At 33.9% G+C, this 26,425-nt stretch overlaps 1 protein-coding gene across 13 annotated transcripts in view; it reads left to right on the forward strand.

Moving 5' to 3' along the window:
• The window catches only part of LOC106667903 (histone deacetylase 4), a 237,662-nt gene that overhangs the window by 90,792 nt on the left and 120,445 nt on the right, over positions 1 to 26,425 (forward strand). For 7 of the 13 annotated variants that reach the window (XM_024226579.1, XM_014396175.2, XM_024226582.1 and 4 more), the window contains exon 2: positions 8,268 to 8,299. The exons of the other annotated variants lie outside the window; for them this stretch is intronic. In XM_024226579.1, the coding sequence (XP_024082347.1) occupies positions 8,296 to 8,299 (4 nt within the window). In that variant the 5' untranslated portion in view covers positions 8,268 to 8,295. The remainder of the gene's footprint in view (positions 1 to 8,267; positions 8,300 to 26,425) is intronic. 13 annotated transcript variants of the gene reach the window in all.

Raw genomic sequence — 26,425 nt, forward strand, 5'->3', positions numbered from 1 at the left:
GCTAATTCATTTTTCCGTTGTTGCACAAACAATTAATAAAGACGTTATTTAAATACAGTAAATGAAGTAGTCATTAAAATGTACATTTTTTGTGTCGTCGAGTTGATGTACACTTTTCAGCAGCCTGATCATCACTCATCGCGTGTCAACAACTCGTGGCCACTTTTGGTCATTGGCCAGACGAGTCCAGGCTTCATCCCTCCTTCTGGGGGTTGTCGGTGTGACGGTTCTTCCTGTGTAAAAGTTACAAAAAAAGTCTCATTAAAGGGAAAAATTCACTGATTTTTCGAATTTTAATCGAACTCTTTCTTACGTGTTTTAATTATTTTTTATGATTTTTTGGTTAATATACGTTTATACTATCTTCATTACATATTCTTCCTTTCTTGGTTGTTCGTTTCTTCTACTTTCAAAACTTATGTTGGAAAAAATGATTTTTTTCCCTTTGCTTGGTTTATTGCAAGGATTTCTTCGTTCCATCACATTTGTTGTAATAACGAACTTTCTACCTTTATGTACCAAAATGTTTATTTTGTTTTCTTCTTTATCGTGAATGTTTGTTCAAAAAATTATTTCTTCATTTGTCTTTGCATTAGGTGCAATAATTTTTCGCTCCGTGTTTATTGCAAAAACTTCTGCTTATACGTGTTGTTTGCAGAAATCTGCATTTTTTGGCCTGTGCTTTTCTTTTAAAGAAAAAAGTTTAATTTTTGCCAGCATGTTGTAAATGAAACCATTCTTCTTTTTGGTTTAGGTGTATTTTATTACAATAAGAATTGCAAGGTGAGACTGTATACACAAGAGTGTAATTTGTAAAAGTGTATTATTTTATTATATGATACTCACAATTTGATCAAGGTTCTGCACCTCGTCTGTATTTGAACATTAGGAACTCTGGATCAAGGTATGATCTTGAAGAAGAAAAATAAATGAATTTAATGCTAATGCCAAGCTTTCGACCTATTGATCTAGTGTTCGTTAACGAAAAAGTGGTCGATACTCCTAATACTGAAAACATTTGAAAATTAGGGCAATCGAACAAAATATTTTTGTTCTCTGCAGACTGTAACGAGATTTGATAAACGGTCGGATAAGTCTGATTAAAAAGATGACACAGATGGAATCGGCTCGTTTTAAAACCCCGGCCAAAAGACGATCGGACGGATTCCAGACGATATAAGCGCAAATGGGTCCAAAAGTGGACAAAAAACAATGACTTCCCGTTTCCATATTTTCAGCTAATATTAGACCGACTAAATTATTATAATAATTATGTGAATTCCTCTGGTTGTGATGAAGCTATGATTAATCATGAAACTAACGGTCTTATGTTATTTTATAATTTGGTTTTTTGAATGGTTAAATTTTTTAGGAATTCTATGATTGCCCTAAGGATTGCGATTGAGGACAGGGCTTGTCCAGGTTTTATAGAAAAACAAAAAGACTTTTCGTATACTTTCTACATAGAAGTATCTATTGGGTCAGTGTATGTATTTTATAGTACAATTTTAATTAAATATTTTAAATTCCTGTATTTTTATAATACTTAAAAGTGGACCGCTTTCACACCTGCATCGGTACAAAACTGACGTACAAATATCCTAGAAGGAGACTTAAAACTATGTTTCTGTTCGGCATTTAGTACAATGTTAATTTTACTGTATTATTTGATATTAAATGAGTCCATTTTCTATTCATTCAATAATACGTATTTGACGATACGCTTCTAATTCTTGGCTGTTTAGAACAATTGCCTCCAACAAAATTCGTCTCATTTCGTCTATAAGAGTACAAAAATAATTAAATATATTAATAAATAATAATTAAAATTAATTATTATTAATTATTAAAAATTAATAATTTTAATAAATAAATTATAAGCACAACTCTAATGAGACTTAGAAACGCAGTTTCCGTAGGGTCTATAGTATGTATTTCATGGATCAACGTTAATTTTAGCATAATTAATATTTGAAATGTATGACAAATCTTAAACAATTAAAAGATTTACATTAAGTGAATAAAAAAATTAACGCGTAGAAATGTGTGGTGTTTAGTGACCATTAGTCAATGATTATTCGGAGATCGTGAGATGCGGTCTGGTGTGACGTAGGTTTTAGAAAAACATTTCTTTATCGTGCCAACGTTTCGATCTTTATTGAGATCATCTTCAGGGCCTGGGATTTATAAACATTGTTTAAATTTTACAAATACATGTAGGATATGAAAAAATGAATTTATACACTGCTAGAAATTTTAGGTGAAAAATGAGTTTATACAATGCTAAAAAATTTAAGATTTAAACAAAATTAATTTATACAATGCTAGAAAATTTTAGAATCAATCAAAGTATTTGTACTCACTTTTCTAGAATTGTATAAATGCTTTTTTTTAATCTAAAATTTTCTAACATTGTATAAATTCATTTTTTTAATCCAATTTTTTTCTAGCATTGTATAATTTCGTTTTTTTTAATCTAAAATTTTCTAGCGTTGTATAAATTCATTTTTTCAATCTAAAATTTCTAGCGTTGTATAAATTCATTTTTTTCCCATCCTACATATATTTGTAAAAATTTTAACAATGCCCTGAAGATGATCGTAATAAAGATCGAAACGTTGGCACGATAAAGAAAATGTTTCTTAAAAAAGATGGTTCCTACTCACATTAAGTTGTTTGGCCGGAATAAACAACCTAATAGATATAGATGTATACAGAAAACCCACAACTACAGACACTATGATTCCATCGGATTCTTCCCACCCATGGTCTCAAAAGGCTGCAGGTTTCATTTGGCTCATAGACCGTATGTTAAAACTTCCATTAACTCCTGCTAACTATAAAAAAGAATTAGATACTATTAAAACCATAGCAAAAAACAACGGGTACCTAGAAATATTTATTGATTGGTTACTAGTTAAAATAATAAAAAAATTAACTTTAAAAGAATCAACACTAGGACTCAGCCACCATAAATGAATTGGTGAATTATCGGAAAAATTTAGTAAAATTTTTAAACAAGAAGGTTTTAGAATAGCTTATAGAAGTACGGGGTCACTAAAAAACATCCTTTCAAAACCTAAAGACAAGGTAGACAACTTGACAAAAAGCGAGGTTTGCCAACTGAATTGTAATGATTGTTATATTAAATATATAGGTCAAAGCGGTAGGGAAATAAAAACGAGAGTAAAAGAACATTTACCTAAGTCGAACAAATTTTCGGAATTCAAGGACCATCTAAAAGAAACAAAACATAATTTCAATTCAAATTTAAGTACAACAGTGTTACATAGTTTTAACAAAGGGAGAGAACTAGATTGGTTTGAGAAATTTGAAATTAAAAAATGTAAAATTGAACATGGTGATAAATGCATTAATAATATAACAGATTTACCTCCCATTTTAAATATGTATATAAATAATATTAAACGTCCAAATAATTAAACTAATTATTCTAATTATTATTATGTTTTATAATAATTTAATATTATTCTAGTTATTTCATTTTTATTTTTATTTATTTATTTAAGTTTTTTTATCTTTAATCACTAATTTACAATTAATTTCTTACAGTATTTACTATTACAATTGTTGTTTGTGTTATAATTCCCGCTTTTCGCACGTTCAAATTGAGCGCCATTAAAAACCCAGCTCCTCATTGGAACGTCGCGTTGGCGGGGGTATCAGCGGGTTCACTTCCGCAATTCATGTCGAGACACGTGTTTGTGGAAACCCTTCAACCTGACGATAGGGGGCTCGATACCTAAAGGGCTCGAAATCCGGATTGTTGCCAAACAACTTAATGTGAGTAGGAACCATCTTTTTTAAGAAGGATTGAACCCCACACTCACCCCATCATTTATAATTTCTAAGAAAATGTTTTTCTGAAACCTACGTCACACCAGACTGTACCTCACGATCTCCGAATAATAAAAAAAATTAACTTCATCACCAATTGAAAATTATGAAAACGTCTAAACTTGACAATCATAATTGCTACATTGTTTACTAATAAGCTTTAAATCCTTACCTTATGATATATTCTTCATATCAAATCGAAGAAAAATAGATAAAAAATTTGTTGAAGTGAAAACACGTTTTTATTTCTTTGCCGACAAAACCAATTTTCCCCATAAGAATAGCACTCCACTTTATGCCCTGAAGATGCCCCGAATAAAGGTCGGAACGTCGGGGAAAAAAAAACAATATGGTTTTTTAGCTAAACTACCTCATTCTTGTCCGCCCCTCAGACTTCAACAAATTATGATACAACCGGTCACTAAAAAACCCACATAGATGAAAACGAAAATACATCATTACCGGAACCTCCAATGAACAAATTTTTAGTCTGAAATTGATAAATAAGATATTACTCTTCGAAATACGTTTTAACTTGAATTAAGCAATAATTGCTAACCCTGAAAAACAAGGATAATATTTTTCATAATGTCCAGTTTGTTTTGACAGAAAAAGGGACAAACACGACCAGTTAAATAACGATCAATGATTTTTCATTTTGTTTTCTGTTTTACAATCGAAGAATTTGCAACCTGTCTAACTTATATAAATTTTCAAGTGGAATTAACTAATGTATGTTAATCCTGAAATAAATGACAATTGATCATTGACATCAGTTTATTTAGTTTGTATATATTATTTTGTATTATAATCAGAATTATATTATACAATTATAATCGTGATAAATACATTATAATTAAATTAATTCATTAACGTTCATTTTGGAAAATGATAGTTGACATCTGAGTTTGAATGGCTCCGATAAATAAATTGAATTCTATCAGGCAATTTTTATAGTGAAAATTGTCTATCTTTGATATTATTCATACTTCTATGCATGAAAAATTGAAAAAAAATGTGTCTCTTCAATTTAAATATCAAATTGAATTAAGCTGTAAACGATGAGTGAAAAATGCCAAATTAATTGCCACCAGTTCTGTGCCGAGGCGTGTTAAAAGTCAACATGCTAAATCCAAAGTGTGACGAGTGCGATTTTTCCTCATTCTATTTATAAATGGATTTACATGAGAACACCTTCAACTCCGGTTGTCCTCCTCTTGTTCGAAATACCAGGAGGCGGTGGGGCTTCGGCGGGGGCTATTTTTAGAAATGAATGACGCAATATGCGCGTTTATACAGGGTATATCAAGGTCCGACGGCTTCACGGGCGACTTCTTCGAGGACAATCAGCGAGACTGTTTGGCTCGATCGGGAGGCCTTGAACAACGGCCGCGGCCCCCCCTCGATCATCGTTGCCGATTTCCTCAGGATTGTTAATCACGTGACCAATAATGCACTGCAAGCAGAAGTTGCCCAAGATTTGCTAGAAATTTATGAAACCAAAAAGTTACATTCTACTCATTCAAGAATATTCATAAGTCCGAGAAGACTAAAACGAAAAATCTGCTCGCTCAGTATATATATTTTGTGGTAACAGTTTAGTTTTAACATATTAATTATTTGAAATTTTTGGTTGGAAAAACTGTTCTCTACAAAAATGGTGCTAGATAAAAAACATGCACAAAATTATGAACACATTTCAAGGAGTCATATAGCAACATTTCTGGTAGGGTCATTGTTTTATACTTCGTAGGCCAATGTTAATTTTAGCTTTAGCGTTTAGATTATATTGAAATGTGTATGGCAACGTGAAAAATTAAGACTTAAAAAAAAGCCTGGTTCAAATCATTTTTTCGCCCAAATTCGTTCCATACAAGTTAAGCACTTCGTAGTCTAGTGGGATTGAAAAGGAAATCTTCATGGCATTATGCTTTAGATATTTGTAGTTTATTTCTTTATTTTTGAGTTTCACAACAGGAAGGGTTACAACGTCCAACGGCGTTCCAGTGTGTTTAAAAAAATTATATTTTAAGTACTTTTGGTTTCGATTCGACACTGCTGGAATTCGAACCCCGGATCCTTATGTGATGACATTCATTATATTACCATATGGCTCAGCGGGATCAATCGACTATACAAATATTCTTGAACAATAAAGGTAAACTTAATCGGACCAAAAAAAAAAAAAAAAACATTTAGGAACCTAATTGACTTTAGAATGTTAGAATGAATGGTTGCTGGTTTATCGGATTCAAGTCGGCGGCGAAACAGGTCTGTGACCGGCAAAGAGATAATTGTCGAGGATTTGTCGGGTTTTACCGAAGAAACTAATTCTATTTAGCGACTTTGGGGCAGACATACCTCCAACCAAAATTATATTTTTGCCTGACTGCTGCCACACGAGAAATCTTAACTGGTCCAGGAAGAAATTTAACTACGTATTTGGCACAATATTTTTTTATAATTAAAACGATATATTTATTTACAGGTTAGAGAGAGAGAGAGAGAGAGAGAGAGAGAGAGAGAGAGAGAGAGAGAGAGAGAGATAAAGGCTGGAGAGGGACAGGGAGATAAAGAAAGAAAGAGAAAGAGAGGGATAAAGGCTGGAGAGGGACAGAGAGATAAAGAAAGAAGGAGAGAGTGAATGAGAGAGAGAGAGTGATAAAGGCTGGAGAGAGACAGACAATGAGAGAGAGTGAGTGAGTGAGAGAGGGGGTGTATGTCAGGTGCGTAGCGCACGTGTGTAATACATTAAATACATGTTTTAGAACTTAAGCAAACACTGCAGTGAAGGTATCAAAATTCATATCGTTTGAGTAAAAATTTTTGGTCGGAGGAAATTTTAATCAGGAAATCGTTTAATCAGGAAATCCAAAAGTTTTTGGTTTCATAAAACGTTATCTACGTAGTATAAACAGCGTTTGGTGAACATCCGTGAGATTAAATTATGCAGAAGAGGCCTTTTTGTGTGTAGTTTTACGATAATTGCCAGTGTAGCACTCTTTTTGAACATCACCTTGAGTAAATTTAAATTAATCCATCTTGCGTCGTATCTTATCGTTTTAAAATGATAACGAACCATCCCAATAAAAATAATGTTGGTATTTCGTCTGCGCCATTTGATGGAGGCAAAAGAGAATCTTGGTACAAAAAAAATTAAAAAAATAAAAATAGAGGACAGAGTAGGTTGTATGAAATGAATTAGCTCCGGGAATGGTAGTGGTATGAGGCTATTGGCCTCTGTTCAAACTTCATACCTGTAATAACCACCCGGCTATATTCCCATACCTATGACTATTGTGACTATCGGCTTTTGGAACCCATTGTATACCAGGGGGACGCGGAAAAAAAAGCGATAGCCACCAAGGGTAAAATATTTCCACGAGATGCTCATTCCGGCGATATCGATCAACCTGCCTGGAAGTTCCGGGAGCCGGAGGATTTTCCTGGAAATCTTTGCCAAAGTTTCACGATTAAGCACCGCCAAATACCGCTCTTATCGCTTTATATTTTTTTCTTAATTAAATTACTATAAATTACCATCCTATACAAGTCACGACATAGATTTTTCCGAGAAACAATCCTCATATTATACAAATGGAAAACGCAAATTACATGAATTATTTTAAAAAACCGTTGCCTATTTTTATATGAATACACTATTCGCTCCATAGATTTACTGAATAAAAAATCTTTAACAAAGCACATTCCACACTTTGTTTCCACATCACTCCGGGCCACATTTCCCACAAAAAGTCAATCCTGAATTTAATTCAGGAGCGGGCATTCAGCCAGAAACGTGTTTTTATTTTATTGGAATATTACATAACGTTCTGTTATACTTTTCCTGCTCTACAACTGAAGTACTACAAACTGTATATTCCTTACGAAACATTCACTTATATAACTGTGCACTTTGTTTCACTTATAAGCTGCATGTATTGATCCATTGCGTACATAACGTTTTTTATTCGAACGCTAATTATAAGTTTCTTAATGATAATACTTTTCACGAATCTGATATAAAATTACTTTCGTAAAACTGTACCAATGAAGAAAACGCCAAAAGAAATATTACCTTTAGAATATGGATAGTTCTGCAATAATGAGTTAAATCGCCTTCTTTATTATTTTATTGATATTAGGTACATTATTATTATGGAAATAGATAGTTTTAGAACTATTAGAACCATATTTTCATAAAATGGGGTTTTTGAAAAAGAGACTCAATAGCCAAAAAGGTCACGATCAAATTTTGCATTCTGGCTAACAAATTTCATTTAGCATTATTGGTATTAAATATGTTGAAATAGTGAATGAAATATTCCAGAATGAAATATTGCGTTTTTGCTTTAATAAATATATCCAATGTTATTTTTCAAATTAGTAATGTATAATTTTTTTTCCAGGTGAGTTTCGCCTTTTTAATCGACAGAAATGAGTGAGTACCTTCTGGTTGTTTAAAATTCAAATACTTAACTTTTCAAATTGATGGTTCGAGCTTGTTGACGTAAAAGGAAATGAATAATTCCTATAAGGGGGCACTTATACTAGAAACTGGACAATTACTATTCCGATTCAAATGGCTTATCTGGTTTTCAAAGCGTGTTTAGGACCGTGTAAAGTGCCCGGAGGATGAAGGGGAAAAATCCTCCACACCAATCGAATTATTGACTCTCTATAAGGGTTGAAGCCCAGTAAATCGAGAAAAGTCTCATGGAAAGTGGATTTTCTTTTCATTCAGCCTTGTCGAACACTGACCCGAATGGATGTCACTCACCCTAAAAGATAAAGCAGCGAAGTTGTATCTACGTAATTTTAATTACGGTTCATATAAAAATCAGTGCATTAAATAATGTTGTATTGCGTGTAAATCGGTAAAGTTGTAAACAGTTTGATGGCACATGGTCCTTCCAGTATCGCTTTAATTCTCCGTTAGTCATCATTTTCACTAACAGAATAATTCAATATATTATTTCCTTCTTCCTTTTCCAGTCAGCTTAATTCAATCATCAAAGTTCTTTTATCAGGAGTTTGATAATTTGAAACTAGAACGCTTGTATTTATTTACTTCCTTCTGACTATAGTGCTACTAAAAATAACAATTACATCATAACTAAAGAATACAAAATAATAATAATTAACATAAAAGGATATATATTTGTGTATATATATTATAAAACGGTAAAAAGCATAATTAAGGCTAATAAAAATTAAAACACATACGAAACTGCATGTTGCAACACATCGTATAAAAAAAGCAATCACAGCAGTATATAAAGATTTGTTTTTCAACAAAACACAGTTTACACCGTGTACAAACAAAACCAATTGAATTTTATCATAAGAAAACAGCTCAAAGCTTACAACATACAGAAATTGCAGTACTAAGAAAAGAAATAGCAAAGGTGAACGAGAAGACACGGCACAGCATAATCAAAAAGAAAACAATACAATAAGGCTGTAAAATGTCCGGCCAAACCATGATACAAGATGTATTCCAACACGCATACTACACAACACACAAATACATTGAAAATAACGTTAGTATATTTCCTTATGCAGAACGAATGTCTCGTCCACGAAATGTGTTTATAGAATTGCCCGTTCTTTGCATGTGTCAAGCATTGATCCATTTGTTGACAGTCAGGTGGCCTTTAAAAGAAAGATTTTTGAGTTTTTGCAATGAATTTTAATCCTTAATTTTCCATATTTCTATTTACAATACACATAGAAATTCGACTGTTGTCGTGTTAGTTTACTTTTTATGAACTGTTTCTACCTTATGTATTATTAACACTATTATTATGTTGTTCTATTTAGAACTGCTTCCCTGTTTGAACTATTTAATAAATGAATAAAGCAAACAATTCAATTTGAACATACCGATATAAAAGATATAATAATAATAATTGACCAAGTTACTTCTTTCAATTAATTATTCTTTTTATAAGGTCTTGATTGATTGAGACAAAAAAGTCAGTGTCACGAGCAGGATTCGAACCCACGACCTTCGGCTAAATACGCCGCTGCTCTACCACTTGATCTACCGTGACATCGATCCTCTCGGACTCCAACTCTCCATCTCAACCTATAACAGTTCGAATTGTCTCTCTTTTTTGCCATTTTCAAATGTCGTGTAATCGGGATTGGATTCTCAGCGACTGAAGAAGTGGGGATACTTCTTTTACTTATTAAATATTAATCTATTTACGTTTTAGTGGTCAATTGACCAAGTTACTTCTTTCAGTTAATTTTTCTTTCTATGTAAGGTCTTGGTTAAGATAAAAAAGTCACTGTCAGTGGGTTCGAATCCCGCTCGTGACAGTGACTTTTTTATCTTAACCAAGACCTTATAAAAAGAATAATTAATTGAAAGAAGTAACTTGGTCAACCTTACATAAAAAGAATAATTGAAATATACTAAAGAACAAAAAACGCAAGATTATAAGACATAACACAATATAAACAAAAGTAACTAAGTAAAACAGATCAATAATTAACACAACGTAAATCTATGATCGACAGCGCCAAATTTGACATAGCAAAGCCAGTTACTGTAAACAATCCAAGGGTCATATTTAAGACAATAATCATACAGAGCATGGTTTTTATTAATAACAATTATAACCATCATCATAACAACCAAATCAGAGGATATATCCTAACATTTGAATCATGCCGGTGAAAAAAAAAATAATACATAAAATCGTATATAATAAATGGAATATACCTGAACATTTGACTTTAACCTGATTATACAGGACGGATTCGAAAGACAACTAGAGACATTATCCGAAAATGGAATATCGCCTAAAACCCAGGATAATAATAAATGATATTTCAGATCTTTGTAATCCACTTCCCTCTTATATCATCAGGTCATATAAATTGTATTATATAATGTATTGGTCGAAGTCGTGACGAACAGAAAAGGGGAAGAAGAAAAAGAAAAAACCTTACAAAAAGCTATCAACAAATGTTTAAAAACAACCATCTGGGAGTACAACGGGGTTTCCTTCTTATAAATAGTTTTCCCAAATTAGATCAGTTCTTGGCTGATAGATGGGGCCCTCGAACTAATTCAGGACGGATACGATTTTAATTCGGTCCGATTCGGGGGGGGGGGGGTTATTTTTTCCGGCCGTCCGGGAACAACAACCGCCCTCCTTGCTTGAAGAAACGGAAATTACAGTTTTAAATTGCAATTTTCGTTTCCGGCCTAGGCCAAGCTGATTAATTAAAATTACGACATTCATCGGGCAAAAACAAACAGTTTGGAAATCCGCGTCTTTTTCGCCTCAACCCGCTGAATTCCTGCTGGATCGGAATTATCGCTTAATAATACACCGGAACGACGAAAACTCGGCTTGTGGATCAGATTGGACTTTATGTTCAGGGAAAAAAATTGCTGACTTGTCAGTCCCATGGTTTAATTGGACGTCCTCTATTATGGGTATTTGGCGTAATTGGACGACGTCGGTGGGGGGACGTCCCTGGCCAAAAATAGATGCATTTCCATGAATTGGTTTTCTGTCAAGTTATGTAACTTGGCTCTGCGGCGGTGTTAAAAAAAGCCAACATTTGGGCGAGCGCATGATCGCAAGCAGACCTGTAGGTGCATACTTCATTTCTCAAACATTACCTATTAGTTATGTAATCGTAAAGGTTAAATTAAAAGCAATTCTGCAATATATTTTTTTAATATTTTATTCTCACGAATAACAATGTTTATCTCCTCATAATTACAAACATTTTCCCTAAATTCCCTCCCTGAGAAAAACCCAATAGCATGATGGAGCAAACTGATGGGCGTTAGGTTAAAATATTGATGTTTAAAATGTTATAATATGATTTGTATAAAAGCAAGAAAAAATCAGGCAACATGACAAAATAAAATCATAATTACGTGTTTGAAAAAGCAAACTACGTGTACAGGGTGTTGGGCTACTCGTTTTACAAACTTTGCCAGTAGATTCTACATTCAAAATGGAACCAAAAAGTCATAATTAACTATGGTCCGAATCTCAACAGTTACGGAGTTAATCCCCTTTTTCTGTTTTCTTCAGATTCCACGACCTTGCTCAAATAAAAAATGACAATTCCAAAACTAAACGGTTTTGGACAAATCCGTTGAGACCATTGAAAATACGTTCAATTTCCAATAAGAAGTGATCAATACTACACTTGTAACGTTGGTTACATAAGATTTTTGGTAGCCACAATTTTGAAATACAATTTTTTTTTCAAAGTTGAAAAACTTACTATTCATCTTTAAAAAAAGTAATTAAAAAGCAAGTACATCACTAAAAAGAATATAAAATGGAGTACGTTTTCTGAAATTTGCTGGTCTCCAGATTTGGAAATATATAGTCGTTTAAAATCACCATAGTAAGTTTTTCAACTTAGAAAAAAAAAATTATTTTTCAAAATTGTGGCTACTAAAAATCTTATGTCACCAACGTTTAGAAGTTTAGTATTGATCACATCTTATTTGAAATTTAACGTAGTTTTCAATGTTCAACGTAGTTTTGTCCTAAACCTTTTAGTTTAGGAGTTATCATTGTTTATTTGAACCAAGGTCCTGAAATCTTAAAAAATCAGGAAAAGGGGATTAACTCCGAAACTGTTGAGATTCGGACCATAATTAATTATGACTTTTTGGTTCCATTTTGAATGTAGAACCTTCTGGGAAAGTTTGTAACACGAATAGCCCAACACCCTGTATAAATCAATTCAATATAAAGTTTTTAATCCTGATGTACATTGGGAGCTTTATGAAGGGCGTGTTAGTGAGCTCGTTTGCCTTTTAAACTAACTTCTCATAAAATGTCATTGATCTGACATGATGAGCAATTCTTTAACACGCCACATACGCTTAAAATACTAAAATTGAGGAAGAAGTCGTGTGAAAGAATTAAGTGGTAATAGCTTAAACTTGACGATTTTCCAACGGGTTCAAGACTTTTCTGAAGGATTTGAATATTCTTCTATAGAGCAATATATAATTTGAAAAAAAAACGGTCTGACTTTTAGCCAATAATCAACCAAATTGATAAAACGCTTTCCATAGATTAATTAGGGTATTATAAACATCCGTTATCGTGTGTTAAATATCTTATTATGCTATTAATTGTACGAATATATACATTAGGGGTATTCACGATCTTTGTGTTAACCCTGTTAACTCTGCTAGGTCGTGTTACATCGAGAAAAAGGATGATGTACCCTTGTAAAAATCGGCTAGTTAACATTGCTCGATCTAACAGGCCAGGGCCAATGTTAGATGTTAGGTCGAAAAAGTAGTCACATTGCTATCCGTTAGGGCATAGGTAACCAACATGGCAGCCATGAATTTAACAGCAGTTTTTTGTTTACACGTATTTTTATTCTTAAATACTCATTAAGTAAATGAGCATCCGAATCCCGGCACAGCTCATTGAATTTTAATTGGTAATGATATGTAAAAGGTATTGAAAAAAAGGTTTGGCCCCTCGTCCCCGACACCCAATGATTAGATTAGGTTAGATTTGACGTAGGGACTTTGGCCGCCTAATACTTTCTTTAAGAACGACGTATATGCAAAAACGAGCGAGAACGTGTATGAAAATACCGTTTTATATTTTGAACGCTGGATTGAAAATTGCGTAATTTGTTAAATCTGTACCTGTTTTAACTTAATATATTACACATTTGAAATATATTGGTGCATAAATGTATCAAGGTAATTTCAACTAGTGTTCACAGTTCAAAAATTAGTCCTACGTAGAATGAAAGCACCGTAAAACGTGAACTGTAGTTTTTGAGGTTTTTTTTTGTATTCTTTTCTTTGCAGATAATGAATTAGGTAAATATGTACTAGAATCTCTTAGGTGTGATTACTCATGAAAAATCGATTAGGAAGAACCCGGCTGATCAGTTTCTTCACCTGACCGCAGAAATGGAGGTCGTGTCCACAAACAAGAGGAAATTCCATCCGTCCGCGGCATGTCCGGTCCCCTTTGGGCCGGGCTCCATCCCTCCCAGTTAAAAATAAGAATAACAATAAATTTAGATAATGAAAATACGATCCAGGAACAGGAGAATCGGGCGTTACGTCCGTAAACGCTTCACAACGTTGACAGTGACACATTGTCGGCGCCGATCGTAAACAACACTCTTTTACGAGGACTCACGGCTTTGAGAGTCGCTAATATATCCGACCCGGATATTTATTTTTAGGCCCGGTCAAACTCTCCCACGATGCGAAAAGCGTAAAAGTTAAGGTTTTTTAGGAGAAAAACGGAAGGGCTCGTTAGGACGGAGCTGGGAGGAAAAAATCCAAAACTGCCTAAAAGGGGATATACATTATCTTTCGATATGAAAGATATCTACAGGTCAGCAAAAGATGATAAGCATATCTGCGAGCTTTGGTTCAATATTGGACGTCTATTTTTTCTTCTTTTTCTTCTTCTTCTTTTTCTTCTTCTTATTCTTCTTTTTCTTTTTCTTCTTCTTCTTTTATTTTTCTTCTTCTTCTTCTTCTTCTTCTTCTTCTTCTTATTTTTTTTCTTCTTCTTCTTCTTCTTATTTTTCTTCTTCTTCTTCTTCTTCTTCTTCTTCTTCTTCTTCTTCTTCTTCTTCTTCTTCTTCTTCTTCTTCTTTGATGACCAATTATATCTAAAATAAAAATGTTTTCCAACAAGTTAATTACCTGTCCTGGACCAGTATTATCTATAAATACTTTCAAGCCAATAAAACAAAGTTAAAAGTCTACAATATTAAACAAGGTCCCTATTTCTCATCACGATTCGCCTGATTTAATTAAGATCAAATCTATGCATATGTTCATGATTCACATTATAAATGGTGAAGTTTTTTAACTTTTATAGGTCAATGTTTGTGACCAAGAAACGGCCATAATTATTGGTCATCTTTGGGCAGGTGACTCAGTAAGTTGTTTTCATTGTGTTTTCGCATTTCTACATATATGACATGCTAGATTAAATCAGTGTAATCAAGTCACGACGTGTACTGAGTCACCTAAAAGAAGTATAAGTTCAGTTCCAAAAACAAGGAGAAGAACATCAATAAGTACATTCATTTTATGTGCCAGTATGACTATAAACGGCTTAATTCACGACAGACCAATTTGAAATATAATTCGTCTACATTCCAAAATAAAAATACCTTTATCCACTCTCCCTTAATTAATCTTAATATTTTTATTTGGAGGTCGTCAGATGCGGTCTGGTGTGACGTAGATTTTAGAAAAACATTTTCTTTATCGTGCCAACGTTTCGATCTGTATTGAGATCATCTTCAGGGCTCAAAGTGTTTGTTTTCCGTGTAGATGTGTCATTCTTGTCTGTCATGTTGAGACACACCAGACCGCATCTCACGACCTCCAAATAATCATCAAATAACGGCCACTGAACACCACACATACCTTAGTATTTTTTTAACTGTTCGATTTTCTATAGCTTAAAAGTTACCTATTACCTTGATATGCCTATCCTCCCTGTTTTTCTCAGTGGGACGCATTTTGGCATTTCGCTATATTCTGATGTTTAGGTCTGTTTGATATTCGTTTCAACTGTTTATTTGACCAAAATTATTCATGCAAGGGTCAATCTCTCTCTTACTCATCCTTCTTTATCTCATTACCTAAAGCTACCACCTCACATCAATCATCTCTCTCTCCCCCCTCTCTGCAACTCACTCCTTTCTCACTCTTTTTCTCTCTCTCTCTCACTCACTCACTCACTCTTTCTCTCTCTCTTTCTCTCTCTCTCTCTCTCTCTCTCTCTCTCTCTCTCTCTCTCTCTCNCTCCCTCTCTCTCTCTCCCTTTCCCCCCTCTCGCTCTCTCATTCCCCTATAACCTCTAGTATCCCTCTCTTTCTTTCTCTATATATACATTTAACTCACTCACCTTTTTTTACAGCGTCGGGTTTACCATATTGGACAGTAATCAATTCGTATTTTTTTATTAATTTTTTAGAGGATGTGTAAAAATTTCCATGGCGAAGGTGGATACCGTATGCGCGATCTAGGAACGAAATCTGACGCTCTAACCTCTTGGCAACTACAGTCCCCAAAGTTGTTAATTTGTAATGCCATTATTTTTCCTAACTTTGCAAATATTTAGTTTAATTCCAAACTTCGCACATTTTTTGATCAGCGCGAGTTAAAGCGTCTTTGGTACTAATTCACACATAAAGGTAAATATCGAGACAATTCTATGACCGTTATGAAATCATTGAAAGCCTGGTGGTACCGTGTTATTTCGGCACCGTCGAAGAATTTGACCTCTCATGACCTTAATAAATAAATATTCAAACATTTTGAATGAGTTTTGTCCTTAAAGGTACAAACAGGCCGTATTCAGACGTACGAAAAGAAAAATAGTTCTGTTATTTTATGGCCTAATTACATTTTGTGCAGTAGTACCCCAATTCCGAAAGTTGTCTACGGCTAACGTTTTCCGAAGTTGCTGATGAATGGAATGCAGACCTGCCCCAACTGGGCCCCTAATTGCTGAGCCTTGGGGCGGTCACGTGTTCCTCTCCCAACTTACCCCAAAATCATCAGCATTTCACTTCTCGGAACACGACCGGGAGCTATTTGAACGTGCAAGTGTCTGAAAATGGGCTGAGATGGTGAATCCATAGGAGAAAAAATACGAACTCGCCCCGGTAATAATCAGGATTTTATCAAGCTCAACAAGCAGCCTAGAGGAAATATTATAGTGTAATTAGGCACTGGTTTTTTTTTTGTATTTTTTAGTCAAACAATGCCTTGTTTTACCTGGAATAATAGCTGTGAGCCTTGAATATTCCTGTTATGATTATTAACCCCAATTCCTGACGATTCATTAGAAAAAACGTTCATTATCTTTATATTTCCTGCACTTAAGTTCCAACCGACCACACATGCTTTATTATATAGCGCGAGTGTATTATACTAGGAGAGTTCTAAGCAGATCACTATCAGCAAAGATACGGGATCACAACTTACAAATATCAACTTCCTGCTGAACGTAATCTACATATGCTTAGTAACATACGAAGAACAAAAAATAATAATATTACACTGTACACATTCCAGTTCATATCAGCTGTTGAAAAGTGGTAGAGAACAACAATTTAATCGGTCTTTGTTAATATTTTCTCTTTTTTCTTTCTTTAATTTTTCGAGCTACGAAAATGCAAGCTCTGTTCTTGAACTCTACAGTATCGCAAAAGATACTAACAAAAAACATCGTTTGACAATAGTTACAACATAAATTAACGTTAATGAACGATGAAAAAAACATCATAAAAGAAGATGCCTACAAGAAAATGCATGACCAGAACATAAGTGTGTTCATACAGACGAAAATCAATACTATCAATATAGTGGGTAGTAAGAAAAATATTAACGTATGCAGTTAATTGGGCTTACTGGAACATCATGCTTGGATTAAATGAAGTTCGACATTAGAAGACAAATTTCCCCTAAATTAATGAAATTCTGCAAAAAAAAATCAAGGAGTACGAGAAAGAGAAGCTCCTCGTCTCGCCCGGCTTATACCCCTGGCGTCGCGCTATGTGATGGTATTTCGGAACAATGGCTCCAATAAAACTGTTTTTATATAAACGACCTTCAATTAACATTTTTGCTTAGATTTTTTTGTATTATGACGAAAAATGTATAAACCGTTCCAAAGACAATTTTTGACTGCCAATTGACAGTTATAAACAAAACTACATTACAAATTACAAAAATTTTCAATTACATTAATTTGTTATTTATGACTACAATATGGTAATAAGTAAATAATTTCTATAAATGCTGAATTCTTTGAGTTCCTTGTAGGAATTTGGTGGAGTGACAACACTCCTTCACACTGACACCTCGTCTTTCGTCACACACTGAGTCTTGGGGCCACTTACCCTACAATCGTCTTGGAGGATTTTCTGGTGGGGTCGGAACTAGTGGATTTTTGTGGATGCTCAGTATTAGATGAAATCTTTTATAGCGGATTTGGATGAGGTCATGTATAAATTGGATGTGTTAGTCGTTGTGAATAGTACGGTTAGAAACATAAAAAGAAACATTTATAATTTGACGTTGGGAATTGGAATACTTGGTTGAACCCCACAATTCACAACCGTTTGCCCAGAGTGGTCTTATTATTGTCTTGTAAATTAAGTTTTTTTTTTTCAATGTCTAATTTTGATCGTGAGTCAAGAAGTCTTTTTTAACAATTCAAACGTCAGTTTGGTCTATTGCTTCCCAGTCGTTTTTCCATGAAAATATCAAGATAACTCACAAGGTCAGTGAGACGTATGGGGCTCCATTTGTGCTAACTGGGGGAGAGATAAGTTATATAATGTTTATCTGTCCGCAAAGGTTTATTTTCAGTCTCCATTTTATGAACCATAATGTTAATTCATTCAGGTATCATCAACGAACGCAACATGTGGGAGAATATCTACAATGTATATAGAAAATAGAAATGGGCCAAGCATGCTTCCCTGAGGAACACCTGCCCTAATAAGTTGAAAATTCTATTCCCAGCTCTGTTCAGAAATAAATAAATTACACTCTGATATAAAATATATATCATAAAAAGATCTAAAATTAACTTAATGCAGTTATTGAAGCATGCTGTGAGTTTTCTGACATGTGAATGTCACAGTTTATAACAAGGGCCAAAAAATAAATATAAATATTTAACATCTGTGAGGGGCCGAATTGAAAATTTGACCACCTTTTGAGGGCGAGATTAACGTTGAGCAATGCTCCCCGATCAATTATTGATTTATCAATCAAGAAATCGGGATACATGTGTAATTTTCAGACTGTATGCGCGTTAAGTATTCAGAAACCTCTCATTAATATTACAATTATCTGTGAATGAAATTGACTAAAAAATTACCTGATTATAGATTGACAAGGATCAAGTCTGAGATAATTAATTTATAAAATCACGAGAATTTTGAAAATTTGAAGTGGTTCCTTAAATTGTACGGAAGAATCGTTTTGCGAATCTAATCGATCAATCGAATTTGTCTTTTCTCACTTTCTGACCTTTTGAGCAAACTTCCATTATAAAATGTATGCTATATTTTAATAGAACAATAACACATTTAACAGGATACAACAGTTGCGTGTCAGATTGTATCCTAACATTTTTCAAATTTACAGGGTGAAAAAGGATATTCAAATGCTGATTTACTGATGAGAATGTGCAATTAATGATTAAATTACGATTTTTGTAACAGAAACTATTATAAAATCTAAGGATGTATTGCAATCAAACCGTCGGGAAAAAAGGTGTTGTTGAAAAAAATATAAAAGACCTACTCGCTAATTTTGTGATGTATTGGGGGCTCTTCTAAGAGGAACTGTTGTTTCTGTCGTTTAAATTTGTCGAAAATCATGAAAACCTTTAATGGAGGCATAATAAATTTATTAATTGCAAATTCTCAAAGGTAAGCAGGATTTGCAACTAATTAATTAATTCTTACTATCCAAGATCTTCCTGCATAAATATGCTTGCATATACGACTTTGCAATTTTACCTTCCAGGAAGCTACAGTTCCGCAGCCCTTGAACTCGTTTTCTTGACGATTTCTCTATTATTTGTAAGACTTTAGGGTAATTTCCATTTATACATTCTGTACCCGATGTTGTCTGTAGTCTGGAGTCTGCTAACTAGGGTACTTAAACATTTTTAAGGCTAGACCAACCGGGCTCTCTGTTGACAGTATCAAAAGTGTTCCAGCTTTTCCAACAATGCAAATCCTGCAGAACAGTAGGTTCCTGAAGAGTTTTCTCGTTATTTGGCTGACTTTTGGCTAATAGCACATCCTTCACATCATTCTTTGTGGTTATTATTATGATTGAAATTTGGAATATTGGCTACTTTTATACAATTCGTGGTATAAATTTTTCAATATCAATAAGTAAGTTGTAATGATAGCAAATGATAGCAGACATACAGGAAGGCTAACGTCGCTACAAATTGGATGTTGTGGATCAGTGGTTAGAATACTTTATAATATTTTTTTCCATATTATTCTCAATTAAAATTCTAGCGTTCCAAACGCGCAATCAAAATTAGCCTAACATACTAAAAACTCGGAAGACAGAAATCATCAACTCGCTAACTGTTGTGTCCTGGAGGGTGAACTTCTATTGTTGCAATATCAAGAAAACCTTTGATGCTGGTACAATAAGTTTATTAATAGCGAATTCTTTCGCGGAAAATAATATTGGCAAATAATAAATTTATTTTTCAAATACAATATCAACTATCAAAGGTTTTCCCGCTTTTACAACAATCCATCCTGATACAGAAGAGTTTGCTCATTTATTTAGATGAGTTTAGATTAATTTCGATAACTAAATTAAATTAATTTACTTATTACAGGTGGGCTTAACATGTAACTACTTACTTGAAGAAACGTTCGGATTCATCAACAGAATAACTGCCTAATTTAGCAATAAATCAAATGCAATATAATTCAGGACTGAAGTTTCTCTCTCTATCTTTCTCTTTCTCACTCAATCTCTCACTTCTCCCTCACACAAACTATTTCTCTCTCTGTCTTTCTTTCTTTTTTTTCTTTCTTTATCTTTCTCCATCTCAATATCTCTCTCTCTCACACTTCTCCCTCAACACACTATCTCCTTCTTCTTGTCTTTTTCTCTCACTCTTACTCTCTCTCTCACTCTCTCTCTCTATCTATTTATCGATCTATCTCTCTATCTATCTATCTATCTCTCTCTCTTCCTCCATCTCAATCTCTCTCACTTCTCCCTCACACAAACTATTTAAACTATTGCTCTCTCTCTCTCTCTCTCTCTCTCTCTCTCTCTCTCTCTCTATCTCTATCTCTCTCTATCTCTATCTCTCTCTCTTTCTTTCTTTCTTTCTTTCTTTCTTTGTTTTCCTCCATCTCTCTCTCTCTCTCTCTCTCTCTCTCTCTCTCTCTCTATCTATCTATCTATCTATCTATCTATCTAATCTATCTATCTGTCTATCTATCTATCTCACTTCTCCCTCAACACACTATCTCTTTCTTCTTGTCTTTCTCTCTCTTTTTTTCTCTCCCTTTCTTTCTACCTCTTTCTCTACCTCTACCACTATCTCTTTCTTTCTTTTTCCCTCTCTATCTTCTTTCTATCTATCTCTCTGACTCCCTGTCTCTCTCGATCTCTCTTTCTTTATTTCTTTCTTTCTTTGTTTTCCTCCATCTCTCTCTCTCTCTCTCTCTTTCTATCTATCTCTCTCTCTCTCTCTCTCTCTCTCTCTCTCATTTCTTCCTCAACACACTATCTCCTTCTTCTTGTCTTTCTCTCTCTTTTGTCTCTCTCTCTTTTCTCTCTCTCTTTTTTCTCTCTCTTTCTTTCTACCTCTTTCTCTACCTCAACCAATATCTCTTTCTTTCTTTTTCCCTCTCTATCTTCTTTCTATCTATCTCTCTGACTCCCTGTCTCTCTCGATCTCTATCTACCTGTTTGCCACTATTCGGTATCCCTTTCATCCTTATTTATATATTTTTCCCTCCAATCTCATCCCTCAATTTATATGTTTTTTTTTTCGTTCCTTCGTCTCTCTTTCGTACTTTTCGCCTATAAATTCTGTCAAATTCCACACATGCTCTATGCGTCTATTAATCCAAGTGATTATTTATTTCTTCTAGATTGTGTTTGAGTAATGACATGCTTTTATTCGAAAGGTAGGTTGTCTGAATAATGTCTGCAGTCTTTTTTGCACTTTCTCTATTCGGTATGTTGTATATTTCACATTTGTAAACTTTGAACGGTTTATTTTGTCTAGTGCTAAAGCGTAAAATGAGTAATGATCCTGTTCGTTTGTGTTGATGAACCGTTCTAATTATTGCCCTTCGATTACGGACCAAATAATTGAGTTCACTTCAGTTTGTCCTACTCTCCCCTGACGAATTCAGACTTAATGCCGATAAATATATAAATAAAACAGACGAAATTAACTGACAAAGAAAAAACTGTTAAGCAACATGCACAGTTTTAGACCGCCCACACCTGCCAGCGAGTGGCCATTGTAACAAGCTGTCTAAAAATCTATATAAAGGACGAAATGAAGGATCACGTCGGTTTTTAATTCCGACGGCCGGTTTACGAGTAATTTTCAAATTAATTTAGACGATGGATGCTCCGCGGTTAATTCTTATTTTGAAGGGTTCTTTTGACTTTGCCAGGTCTCAGTCAAATGGTTCGAAAAATCGTTTTCAAATGGTCATTTCTTCGGAAGAACATTACAAATTAAACATATTTTCCTCGTGATATAATTGCCAAATAAGCATTAGCGTGGGGGTAGAATTATTAATTCCGAAAAAATCGAATCAAGCAATTGATCTTTTGCCACTTTTCAAACAGGATTTGTGTAAACGCATCCATTCCTTAATAAAATCATTAGTACCTCTGCAATCGATCTTAAGATCTTTTGAACCTTACAGGATCTACAGTTATTTATAACTTGAAATTAGCTTAAAATACCCAAGGCGCGGAAAACAGGAAGAGGACGTTGAAATATATAAAAGGATCTAGCTAATTGCGCGACGAGCCCGGTATTCTTTTACGAAGCAGGTGCTTCCCAGAGGCTGAAATTTTAATTTGACAAAATTATGAAAACCTTAGATATTGGCCTTTTATTATTTCATTAATTGCGAATTCTTCACGGTAAACAGGATTTGCAATGAATTAACTATGATTATATCAAATATTATACTACTATTATCAAATATATCCTGCTATTAATTTGCATTTTAATGACAGGCCATTAATGACATTTCCCAGAAAAGCCTTCTGTTTCTTGCCGTTTTCCTAATGATTTGTAAGAGCTTATACTAATTTTGAATTATGCATCCTGCATGAGCGAATTTTAACTACAAACCCTCGCTTTCGCAGTATATAGTGGAAGTCTAATAAACAATCAATCATAAAGGAAAACGCACCCTAAATTTAAGAAAACAGGATAAAATATTAATACAATTTAATTTTTTAAACGATATACTACAACATGGTGCATCCAAGGAATCCACTAATATTAGTGTTTTTCATTTTTTTATTTAATTTTTTACGAGGGTTCACAACAGCAGAGGCTGAAAAAAAGCCCATTTGTTAGTATGTCGGTTCGAATGCAGGGCCGCTGGATTCGAACCCGGGGCCTTTCCCTTACATTGATGAGCGCCGTGTCAACGCCTAAACCGTTGCGGCCACCGATGCCCCTCAGGCAACCTATTGTTCCTAAAATTACTATTTTGCTTGTGCTCTTTTGAGAATTTTGACTGATAATGTGTTAACATGTTCGCGAATGTTGATCTTGAGTTTTCGAATAAGACTTGCTAACTTTTGTTCGTGATTAATAACAATTAATATGTTTTGTAAACGATGCTAAACATAAGTAAAAGAAATTTGACTTCCTCGTTGATCCTCTTTTTCTATTCGACTTTTTTCTTCATGTGCTCTTATGCAAGCAACAAACACGAAGTAGTACAATCAAATCCTTAAAAGAGTTTAGGCAATAGACAGCTTAGTGTGCTTGAAGACCCCAAATATAGTACACTACCAGCTTCGATTTTTCTAAAGACCAGTTTAGAGGAGAATTCCTTCCGAAAAAATCTAATAAGCAAATGAGTAAACCAAAAGTTATTTGGAAAAACTCATGAAGTTATAATTAATCCTTTTTTAATAACTGTTCGTTTGGCATTAAAAATTAAAATTACACAGTCATTTACATTTCCGCCGAACAGTGCATTACAAAGCCACTTTATAAAAGCATGTTTCGGAATTATCAATCAACAGGATACGTATTATCGTTTAATCATTCAACAAGGTGATGAATTAGACAGATAGAGAAAGGTTTTTATTCCCTTGTGGGCTCATGCCGTCCGTGAACATCATCATTGAAAAATTCAAATGTGCCTTTTAAAACTGTCAGAGCCGTGCAAATAAAATATGAGCTTTTTGTTTTGAGTTCAGTTGACGAATTTATTGATTAAAGAAAGGATCAACTGGCTAAATAAGTGACTGGATTTTAGAATAATTCCGATGATTTACTACGTGAAGAAGGTAACTGATACCAAATTAAATAAAGGACTATCAGGGAGAAAAAATGGGTTGTAAGGTGTTCATATACTGAATGATTACAGTTTTTTTCTACAAAATATATTCAGCAAGTCATAAAATTAAGTGCTTTACATGAAAAAAATGTTGAAAATCTAAGGCAATATTGGTACCAAGGAGTATGAAGTATTGGTACATTTGTGTGTGGGTAGATTTAATTTTAAGTAACATTTTGGCCTATTACCTTCCTTTTTTTAATAATACATTTAGCCGATAATTGAAAAATATTGCAACGACAGGATAATGTGTTGCTTCTTTAATCCAGCGTACTACTGGTACTGTTATGTAATAATTTATCGGTCATAATTTATTGTTACAGTGGTTTTAAACTACAATAGAAATGATTTCGGATAATGAATAGTACAAGTAGAAGTCAGAACTGACAGTATCTGCGACGATGATGGCTCAAAAGGATATACGTTTCCGTCCAGCTCATTGAATAGATTTTAACCAAATATATAATTGATTAAACTGTTTTATCAAGGAAATGTAGGGCCTCCGGCTATTTCAAATCATGTGATTTTCCCGAAGCACTTGTGAATGATTGAACGGCATGGGATTAGCCAAAGGAATTAGTAAGAACACAATCATCATTATTCCCTTCGTTATAATCTAGTGACAAGAATTTGTTAAAATGTGTGGAGTCAAGACGGTTTATACCATGAATGTCGAAGATAAAAAATCCTTCCTCAGGATTTCTTCATGCAAGGCAATATTATCGTAATTGTCCTCATAGTCAATAATCCATTTGTGTTAAAACTTTAAGTCCGTTTTTCGCCAGTGTGTAAGGGTACAAATCAATGGTAATTAATAGGAAAGCTGTGTTGGAAATGAGGCTTGACACTAAGTTCAGGGACAGCGGGGATCGATTCCCCTCCACTCTCTCTTTTACTGTTTATAACTTTCGCCCCACGTTTTATCATATTTCCTCGTCACCGTCTCACGTCCAATTTCAATTGACGAAGGCCAAGGCCTGACTGAATTATTCCCCCTTATGGATTTTAATACATTTACAAATGTTCGACTTGGAAGGGAGGCTTTTAAAATTTATGATTTTTTTCCTCCCTTCCCTATTTCTATTCGAAATAGTTACAAAATGGGTAAAATCATTTTTTTATGATAGTTCCCTGAGATGTTTGAAGAACTGGACTCATAAAAATATACTATTGAATATCAAACAAACACAATAAATGTAAGTTGACAATTATTCAGAAATCGTGACATGCGGTCTGGTGTGATGTAGGTTTCAGTAAAACATTTTCTTTATCGTGCCAACGTTTCGATCTTTATTGAGATCATCTCCAGGGCCTGGGATTTACAAACATTGTTTAAATTTAACAATTTAAGTTGACAATTGCTGCTTTGAAAATTAGCAACAAATGTCCTTCTAGTTCTTGGGTTTTTGTTTTATTTCCTTGATGTGTATCTATACTGATGATGTCCCAAAACATAACATATCCCAAGGTTTTAATCAACACTTCATTGAATACATTATTTTACTATTTTGGAATGACAATTGAAGGCAATACTAGTTCAGCCGTCGATTTCTTCAAAATCCCAGAATTTTGAGTTTGTTGGTATCTATCGTACTTGTAAATCTTAAACAGTGGGAATATTCCTCATTTATATTACACAGCATAAGTATAGCATCAGATGACTTGGCGTTCTAACAACAATAATTAACTCCAAATTACTTACTATAACTGTCCATGGATATTTCAATTATATTCTGAATATTGTATACTAAATCCATTATATTTCGTGGTCGGATTGACCAAATAACTTCTTTCACTTAATTAATATTTATGTAAGGTTTTGTGTTTGTTGGCGTCCGAGTGGATCGAAGTCACGATAGCTCAAGTAGTAGAGCAGCGGCGTATTTAGCCTAAGGTCGTGGGTTCGAATCCCCCTCGTGACGCTGACTTTTTTATCTCAACCAATACTTTACATAAATATGAATTAATTGAAATAATATACTAAGCTGTATTTTGCCCGTTTTTCTTGCTTTCTAGTCTGTTACATATTAGCTTACACAACATAAATTATCTGAAAATCACTTCGATATTTCATTCTTACTTTCCCGAATAAGATTATTTACATTATTATATATGTTAATTGCTTATCTTATACGTAACATCTTATAGCTTGTAAATAGGCTTTTTTAAATGTTGTCTCGTGCTTTTCACGCTGATTTATCACGTTCAGCTTAGCAAATTTCAACCTGACACTGATCTGCGTAAAACCAAACCAGAATTGATTAGTGTTATTTGTTAATTAAAATTAGCAACTGCTCGGCCATCAATAAACGAGATGTGATGAATCGGTAACTGTTTCCTAACCCATCCCAGTTCTAAACGAACTACTACCTGCCATTTACTGGCAGAAAGCATCGAACCAATATTAATTGTGTTTTGGAAGAATTTTGAA

Source organism: Cimex lectularius, unplaced genomic scaffold, assembly GCF_000648675.2.
Source record: "Cimex lectularius strain Harlan isolate CLEC.00 unplaced genomic scaffold, Clec_2.1 scaffold85, whole genome shotgun sequence".
NCBI lineage: Eukaryota > Metazoa > Arthropoda > Insecta > Hemiptera > Cimicidae > Cimex > Cimex lectularius.